This window comes from Teleopsis dalmanni, chromosome 2 (assembly GCF_002237135.1).
Source record: "Teleopsis dalmanni isolate 2A chromosome 2, ASM223713v2, whole genome shotgun sequence".
NCBI lineage: Eukaryota > Metazoa > Arthropoda > Insecta > Diptera > Diopsidae > Teleopsis > Teleopsis dalmanni.
In genome coordinates this window covers 13,846,410-13,856,766 of record NC_051847.1, presented here as the reverse complement: position 1 = coordinate 13,856,766, position 10,357 = coordinate 13,846,410, and the positions used below count along the sequence as shown (strand labels likewise).

General features: G+C 28.9%; 1 protein-coding gene across 1 annotated transcript; it reads right to left on the bottom strand.

The window, feature by feature from the left end:
• Nucleotides 1-3,262: 3,262 nt before the first annotated feature.
• LOC119673964 (putative cyclin-dependent serine/threonine-protein kinase DDB_G0272797/DDB_G0274007) lies at nucleotides 3,263-4,306 on the bottom strand. Its single transcript, XM_038085082.1, has 2 exons — nucleotides 3,748-4,306; nucleotides 3,263-3,639 (listed from the first exon to the last, which is right to left on the bottom strand). Exons 1-2 carry the CDS (start codon nucleotides 4,304-4,306, stop codon nucleotides 3,263-3,265), a joined length of 936 nt encoding a protein of 311 aa, XP_037941010.1.
• Between the last annotated feature and the right edge of the window lie 6,051 nt (nucleotides 4,307-10,357).

Here is a 10,357-nt window from a genome sequence, read left to right as displayed (position 1 = left end):
GCAACTTTTAACGACATTTTTATTTATTTTCGCGCTTAAAAATTTTCTGGTCACACTTGACTCGCACTTATAATATATGAATTTTTAATTGAATTAATTAAATTTAGTCAGCAAAAACAAAATATTTGTTTTTAAACGGGTATTTACTCTCTTCCAATCTTTACGCTTTTAATGCTTTTATACAACTAATATTATTCACCAGCCTAAGTTGGTTTTTATATTTCCTCTTAGGTTCTTAACGTAAGCAAATATGTAACTTATTTTGTTTTTTTTATTTATTTGCTTTAATTAAAATGCATTCAGTTGATTTCTCTTGAGAGTTCTAATAAACAATATAACAACAACAATATACATAATAACAAAATAAACAAAATTACAGAAAAAAACAATAAACAAGTTCTCCGTAAAAGGTTATTTGTTCCGTACAATTTTTATCAAAATGATTTGTTTATATTTTTTGTTCATGTTTTTAATAAATTCATATTAATAATGAAATATCTTTTAATCATATTGCTTTATTGGGTATTTATACATAAAATATGAGTACTCATCTACGAAACAATTTCCGAATTGTATTTCCATATAGAGAAACGTAAATACGTACAAAACTGATAATATAATTCTTCGAATTATTTATTTGTCAGAGTATGCACTAAATTTTAACTATTTATATTATATTTATATTACTCAATAATCCTGAGTCTTATCAAATTTCTTATCAAATTTTTTATATAATTATGTTTTATAAAATATTAAAAATAATTAATGTATTTGCAAAAACATTGTTATTTATTGAACTATTTTTTTGCCAAATATTTATTTTTTTGTTTACAAATTTAATTTAATTAAATTAATCTTTTTTCAATTAAAAATTAAATTATACAATTTCCTGTAAATGATACATTCTCTCTCTATATTATAATAACTCATATAAATAAGGTATAAAATGATTGTATAGTATATATTTATTATTAAGAATGTGTGAAAAAATCAAACGGGGAAATTATCTGAATTTATCCATTTAAGCAGTAGCGGTGTTACGGTGGGGCGTGGTGAAGTGATGAGCCAGGGCGACAGGAATGCAGACGTAACAGATATGAATCAAAAAATAAGTTTTCATTATGACTTTTTACTCCCATTAACAAAACAGTGAATATAATAAGCCTTAAAAACACTAAACCTTTTTAAATAATTCTTTTGTACTGAAGCAGTAAGCTACTAAGTTATCAGATACTTAAGATCATATTGAGTAGTGCACAATAAACAGCTGAGCCGCTGTGAACAGTTGCAAATATTTTTCACCACTCGATCGCCAGAATGATAGACCGAGTGTCTCGAAAGTAGTTGCGGATGAGATACTAGTGATAAGGCTTATAGTGTTTAGAGTAACACTGCATATGTGTATATGTGAACACATGCATAAAAAGGCAAGTACATATGTAACTTATCTTTATATAAAATGTGTTTCCCTGAATACCATTCCATTAATATTGGAATTCATCTATAATTACTAAAACTAAATTTTATTTAACTACAAATAAAGCAAAATAAATTGTTAGAAATGATTAACTGTCCTTTTGGGCGATAAGAGCGAAACTCACGGATTAGATGAAGTTGACTAACAGGAACAGTTATAGCTCTTAAGCAATTGTTGCAAAGCATGTGTAGCTAAAGTGATGAATAAATGTATTATTTCATTGAAGTAATGAATGACATATCAAAATCTCTTTCGCACTAAGTGTATAACCCAATATAGAATACCTGATGCATCATCACGGCCTGCGTATGATATTAACAGGTTGGGGCTTTCCAGATAAAACAAAATGTTGTTTCTGTTTGGAGACAAATCAGATCCCTAGTCACAGACTGTATGGCACTGATTTGAGCTAGAAAGAGGCTGCTTAATCGAGAGTTTCTATAGTCGTCTGAACTTAGAATATTCTCAACAGCAAACATTTCGACTTTCCTTTGATTTGCCTTCTATTCAATTAGAATTTGTAAGCAATATCAAAGCTCAGCCATAGCTGCAATGTTATACTCCACTGGGGTTTAGTTCTCAGTTTATTTCCTACTTTATTTTAACTACTTTTGGAAATAATGTTAATAGGAATCACAAGCGCTATCAGCATAGCAAAACCAAGCTTTTTCATAAAAGATTCAATGCATGATTAAACTCCATGGTTTCAGATGCTATATTTCCTCTGAATAATCTGCATATGTAATATAACTCAAATTGTTACGATTATCTTTTTCTACTGTGTGATTACTCGAATTTACGAATATTTAATTATGAAAGTATTATTTAAATGACTATATATATGCAAAGTTCAACGAAAAAAATATTTTAAAAACTATTAAAAGACATAAAATTTGTGATATATCCAATATGTTGTACTTCACTTTTCAAATTAACATACTTTCAAGAAATGAATCGCTTATTCATTGTGGGTAATCTGTGCAATTTACTTCAACAAAATAACACAATTCTTCCACATTTAAAATTTAAGATTTAAATAATAATATGTATTGAATTTATGTATTTAAATTTTAATCAAAATGTAGGCCAACGGTATCAAGAATTCTGCTGAAATGGCGAAAAAATCTGAATTTTCAACTTGAACTTTTGATTTTTGTTAGTTAAAGTATTGAATTAATAACATCAAAGACATCGAATTTTCCTTATCACATGTGAAGGTCGTAGTGCAGCTAAGCCTCTTCAACGAGATAATAATTCATTCAAGTAAGCAAATAAACAATAATGTGATTATTAAAATTTAGCAACACATAGTTCATGTTGGGATTTACCCGTTCAGAAGAGAAACTATCTGCTTATCTGCGGTTGACAATGTTTTTACTCGTATAATTTTGACTACAGTTATCGAACTCACATATCTGGGTTTGCCCAATAATTGTGAAACTGGAATTATGAACACAACTGACGTGTACGTATACATATAATATGTCTTAATTAGAACAGCTGAGTATTTTTTAATAAGCGTATAATAAAAAATATATTTTTTTTTATATTTAAATGCGAGTATCTTATATATTGTAATTGTATAAGTTTTATAAAAATTTTATTTTTTATTTAAACAAATTCTTAAAGCACTATCAACTACACTCTTAAATTAATAATATAAATTTTGATATAATTAGTACACTATTATATATCACTTCAAATATATGGGTATTATGTGCATACTAGATAATAATATATGGTATTAAAGGTACTGTAAACAAAAGCATTCATTTAGATTTGTCTTCAAGCATCGATACGTAAATCAAATTTTTGCACATCTTCTTGCTCTTGGCTCTCCCTGCGCTCAAAGATCGGTTTTACAGGGCTCTGCTCTGTGACAGTTTTTTCTGTATTACCACCGAGTTGATCTTTTTTGATTGGAATCTGTTCACTATCGTGAATCTGTGGTCTTGAATCTGTGGACTTCTCATCATGATGTAAGTAGCAGGGATGTTGGTGATGGGGATGACGATGGTAATGATAACGTTTCCCAAATGAATGCGGTGGATAAGGTTTGTGATGGTATTGGTGTGAATGATAATTTTTCATTGTTTGTTGTTCTGGTTTTTCCACATTTTGTTTTTGTTTATCATCTTGTTCAGCTTTATTATCTGCTTGTTCTTGTTGAATTTTTGGCTGTTCTTGATTTTTTTGTTCTTCTTCTTGGTTTTTTTGTTGTTCTTCTTGATTTTGTTGCTCTTCTTCTTGCTTTGGTTGATATTCATCACTATGTTGTTGTTTTTCTTCATTTGCTTGTTTGTCTTGATGTTCTTTATGTTGCGAATCGGAGGGATAATAATGTTTATGGTAGTTGTGTTGATAATTCGGATTTTGATTGTGTTCTTGATGTTCATGGGGCTTCAGTTCCTCTTCTTGGTTTTGCTCTTGTTTTTCAGTTTGTTGTTCCTGTTTTTCTTGTTCCTGATTTTGAGTTTCTTGTTCATTTTTTTGTTCTTCAGCTGGTGGTTGTTCCTCAGTTGAAGCTTCCATCGTTGTTTGTTCCCCCTCTTCAGTTGTTTGTTGTTGTTCAGCTTGTGCATCTACTTGTTGTTTTACATCATTTTCTTCTTTTTGTTGGGTTGGTTGTTCTTCTTCACTTTTATTATTTAACTCTTTTACTTCCTTTCCATGATAGTCATCTCGATGATTATGATGAAAATTGTGACCAAAGTCATCACCATCCTCATAATCATCATTGTGCCACTGATGATTGTATGGCGTGCGATGGTGATGCCAACCATAGTAATTGTGTGGACTATTTGAACCGTAGTGTCCGTGATGTTCCATATCTCTTCCATATGAACCATAATTATGACCATATAATGGACTTGATAACGATATAGTCACACATTTTATTAATATCACTAATAACAAACTAAATCGGCATTTTAAAACTGAATTCATTTTAATTAATTTCAAATTAATTATAAATCTATATAAATTAATTTTATTCCACTAAATTGTTAACTGTATTTCTATTTGAACGTTTGTATCTCTCCGTTCTGGGTTGTGTGAAGTGCTCACTGTTTATGTTGATTTAAGCTTGATTCGTTTCGATTTTATATCAATCAAATTCACTCGACGGTTTTTGTTGGAATTTTTAATTAAATTAACGATCAATTCTCTTACTATTTCTGTACTCACTAGAAGCGTGATAACGACGAATTAATTACCTATAATGATTCATTTACACTGATTTAAATAAAAAAGATTTATTCTTAGTTGTATGAAGATATTTCTCATTCTAGTCCTCTTCATACAAAATCCAAATCATCGCGTGCTCTCGCATTGACAGATAATTTATTTTTTGAAGCGCTTCACAATAAGAACAACGTTACTGATAATATGTCTGACAGTGTAGTAGATAAGGGGAACAATGGTAAAATACTAAATATACCATTTGTTAATGATAATATTAGACATTGGAACTAAAAAAGTTACAGTTGTACTATCATATGTAGTAGGCGATATAAATATTATGATATTACATATTTACCTTGCTTTAGCGATTTTATTTTTAACTATTACCGCTCAAATACATAAATATGCATACGCTTTAAACTTAATGAAGAATTACGAATATATATAGAATATAACAGCTTCTCTACAGGAAACTACATTAGTAAATATTTTGTGCCATAATTAATCCTGACCAATAAGAAAAGATAAACGATCTTTCGAATGAAGGTCAACGTTTTTCTTATTGAGGAGGTCTTTATGTCGGTATTTGACAAATATGCCGTCTCCAAACTCCCTCTACTAAAAGCCTTATCGCAAAAAAAAGCGTTCTATCTCGTCAAACAGCTCGTTTTGTTGTGATTATAGCGCAGGTAAAGATACTCTGCTAGGTGACCTGAAGTAACATCAAGTTTATCGATAGAATTTTTAAAAAAACTATCTATAACCAATCTCAACAGTCATAAATAATCATAATTAATTGTTGTGAAACTAAATTAACTAAATTTACGTCTCATGAAGTTTCAAATTATTACATACATGATTACCATCAATATTGGAACTCAACTCACTTATATACCTGAACAAATTCTATGTATATATTTTAACTAGAAATAAATATTCAGTTGTGTTCTAATATAATTTTTAGTTAGTATATTGCATATATCTTTTTTAAATATTATTTTTTTAATATTTTTTATAAATGCCCCTTTGGAATGAAAACCGGACGCTCCTATAACATAAATTTCAACTCTACTTTTAACTTAAAATTACTTTTTATTTATTTGTTTTCGCATTAAAGTTGCAAATATGACTCAGTTCCATTTTACAGTGGTAAATGGTTCCTTAAGGTTTCTCCCAGTTTAGGCTTACGATGACTTATGCACAGATTTTCCATTTTTTGTTCAAAGATATGAAGTTGAATTGATAAAGTGCGTTTCAAGTTGATCTGCAACTTGAGAGTGGAATAAATTATTTCCCAGAAAAGACGATTCTAAAAATGTAATTAATTCATAAAAATATTTAATTATATTTATTATTAGTGACCACAGAGGTTAATTAATTAAAAATTTAATAATATAAATGAGAATTGAAATATTATACAGTAATTTAGTATTCCATAAACAATTTCCCAATTAGTGTTATTTTTACATATTTTATATGTAGATATTATGGTATATATAATATAAGAGCTCTTTATATATTGTATATATATTTACTATATATTATATAGCAAAATTGTCATACATATTTAATAAATCATTTTAGCTACCCCATAAGTGTGCCTATTTTGTAGCCTATCTGTACCTATGAGTTTTATCAGGTTACGTTACTGCAACACTTCCAGGGATCCACAGTTCTATGATCAACATATCTACTATTGTTTCATTATATTATTGTATTATTCTAGAGATATTTAAAACTATTTTCCACGTTTAATGAAGCTTAAGTAGTTTTGCAAGGAAAGCATTTCAACTTGCTAAAAAGATAAGAGAGCCACGTCCTCCAACAGCATCAGAACTACTAGTATCAAATGCGACCTTATAGCAAATATCATGTTAAAATCCGTTCTGCGAGTTTCCATTATTTTTATCTATATGATCAACAAATTAGAAAACTATAAACCATAAAAACGTCTTTTTGGCAATACATATCCAAAGTCTTGGTTCAACTTTTTTAATAGTTCAGTTGCTAATACTTAACTGCAGTTTATTATTTTTAAATGGACATATGCTTATCAGTAAAATAGAAAATAAACGAGGTACTGGTTCTCAGAGAGCGGAACGCTGCGACCACGATTGAACTTTTGTGTTTAAATAAATGCTTATCACTAGAGAATATACTATTATTTTTTAATATAAACTGATCTCAACTATATAACAAATCATTATCGCTAATAATGACTAGTATAGTATGTATCATATACTAGTATAATTCACAGACAAAAGAGGTCATCCCATTTTAAAATAGTAAACCAATCAGAAGTATTTTTGGAGGATGAAAGAAAAAATGTTGCGATTATTATTTATATTTGCTTTACTTGAGAGTTTTTTTTAATTTTAAAAATTTTATTAAAATTGAATTTATATATAAAGTCTACATAATCTTCTATAACATATGTGAACTTATTTATGATTTTTTTTTGGCAAAAACTTGATTTAGTAGTCATTTTTATTTAAACACAATTCTTATTTATATATATTGTTCACATTACTTTTTCATTTAATGTAAGTTAGGACGAATAAAATATATCTCAAAATTTATTAATTATTTTATGATGCAAGTATATAACATTAATTTTAAGCCAATTTTCGACAGCGTTGACCAATAACAACGAAACCTTCTTGACATTTGGGTGCTTGATCCAACACACCGAGACGACTACCAACATCTGGCTCTACTGTAGTTGTTTCTGTTGTAGATTTCAATCCAGTACCACTGACATTAGTCTTTTGATTCTTCTGTTTCGCACCATTTGTAAAAGATATTCGCTCCGGCACTACTAACTCTGGTTTTGGTATTTTGGGAGTGATAAAATCTTTTGGTGCATCGTTTGCATTTGTGGGCTCTGTGGGAAATACAAAGCTTTCTTGCTTTATAGATTTCGGCGTACTTTTTTCTAAACTCTGTGGAAAACCGCGGCTTTTGTTAATTGAATATGTAAGAAAGAAAAGGGCGAGCAACGAAATTTTTAACACTATTTTTAAAGACATTTTCTTATCTTGAATTTTCTGTTTAGAAATATAGTAATTACGAAGAAGAACAGTGTGCTCGTATGAAGAGATGAAACAAAACTGATAAGGTGTCTCCTGATATAGTAAAGAGTTTTTGTGAAAACATTCTCATTATTTACCAAAAAAAAGATTTTTATTTGATTATTCCATACAAAGAGAGAAATAAACATTAGAAAGTAATGTTTGTTTGAATTTTATTTTTATTCTTTTCTGTTCCTTAATTAAAGAAGGAGCAATATTTTATAAGGGGGATGTTTGAAAAGTTTTGCACATATAATGGAAAGATTTTAAAGATTTTGAAATTTTCGTTGTTTAATTTTTAACACAAACTCAATACATCTTCTTTAGAAATGCTACAATATATTCAACTGATTCGTAATTATTTATGGCATATATGAGTCCACCATTTAATGAGAATTTTTATATTTCAAAATAAAATTTCAATTTTAAAAACTGACACTTTGGACCGGATCTATTTATCTTCTTTCTTTGAATATTTATCAATTTGAAATGCAATTCATGAATTTTCACAAAACCGACTTTCTAAGAGTGACCTGATCAATTTTTGTGAAACATAACTTTAAAACACACATTTTTATATAATTATACCATATATTTGTTAAGTTATATTACAAAATATTCTTCAACGCTTTACAGTTCAATCTTCTTTAATAATACGCAATTCAGCAATTTCCAGTTTCCAATCCAAAACTTCAACCTTCATGGCTGACAGTACAGTTTCTTCACATTCTTTAGAACTCGTTTACCTCTTTAAACAGTCCGTTTGATAATTCTTTGGAGTCCGGATTATAGTCGTGGAACTACCACTACTTTTCGTGAATCCGACTGCATCAACAATTATGAAACACACTACTCTGTTTTTCTGAAGCGTTTCAATAGTTGATTAGAATTACTTAATCGTGTTTTCGTTTTCAGTTTAATGCCAGCAAAAGTGACACCTAATTTGCTGTCTCAAATTTGCTGTCTAAATTTTTGTGCAATATGCTTTAAATATGCAATATATTAAATATAATTTCTGTTATTTTTTGATTGTGTCAATAGTTTTTGAGAAATGATATGAACATCTTCAAAAATAACTACTCATAACTGACTAACCTAACCTATGTGGAACTGACTACGCACAGGTTAGGTTAGATTTTACCGCTGATCCAAAGGAATCCACTTAGGTCCATTATATTACTACATAAGGAAAAAACCTAAAGGTTTTAAACCACATTAAACCTATGACAAAGCTTTAGGAGGTCCAGGATCCTCAAAAAAGGAAGACCCTAGAGTAGTTCGGCAGCGCTTCGTATGTGCTGCGTAAGAACAAGACAGATAAGAGGCAATTTTATTGTCCTCTTTCAACTGCGACATGTATAATTGAAAGGTGGATTCAAGCTTCTAGCATGGTTTCCTAATCTGCAATGACCGTAAATTTGAATTTAATTTGCAACGGCGAATTATATTTTAAATATAACAATTAAACGACAACGCGGTTATTGTTTTCTTAATTGTATTTTGCAAACACTTAATGTCGACTGACGAAAAAAATTATTAACACAAATTTTAAAAGTTATAAAAGCTTATAAAAATATTTGTATTTCAAAAAACTGCTCTTAAAATACAAAAAAAAGCATTTTCGCAACATAACAGTTAGTTAATGTTCGGGTGCAAAACTTTTTACGCACCCTACGTATCTTTTTAGATTCTTATTGTATTTATTTTTGAATTCGCACTTAAGTTTAAATGAAAAGATAACTAAACAGACCTAATTACAGAATTATTTCGGAGAAAAATGTATGTTATCAGTAACTTCTTTGGCAAATGAATGCTTTTATATCAAAATGATTGGTATGCAGTGTAATTCTCACTCAAAGCCATAAGTTGAACTCAAATTTGAATAATAATTTTATCAAAAAAAAATCAATTACACAAAATAAATAATGTTTCTGATAAAATTTTATTTAGTAAAAAATTTTACTTAAATTTGGAAGTACTTCAAGTGATTATTTCATTCAAAATGATTTATTCAGTGCTTTTCTTCGGCATCATTTCACTGACCGCCTACACTAAATTTAATATTAATTATGTAATGAAATTCCATATAATTTTTCAAATTTTGTCCATAAAATAATTACTCAGTCCACTCAAGCCAATATAGACTTTATAATTATATTTGTTTGTAATTGAAGTAGTACTCCAGTTTAATTGTCATTTTTGGTTCAAGTACAAAAATGTGTGCAATTTAAGAAAAGTAAAAGTTTTCCTCGCTTTGTCAGAAACAAAATAAATTCAGTTTTAAACTAAACTTCACGCTATTAAAATCGTTTGTCTAATAAGCAAAATAATAATTTTAATTTAAAAAAAATGTATTCAAAAGTTTTGTTAAAAATTATAGTATTCGCAGTATTTCTCTATCAACTTCAAGCGGATCATTCCAGCGAAGTTGTGGAAGTACTACCAGAACTCACCACTTCACCAAACATTGCCAATAAGACGATTTTAAGTGTACCCGTTCATGTTTTAGCGACAATCGATGAAGCCGCAGGGAATAATACCAATTTAGTCCAGCCTTATAATATTCTGGATACTAAACCATTGCCTATATGTCCTGAGGGTTTTATTTTGTCCAACAAACATTGCC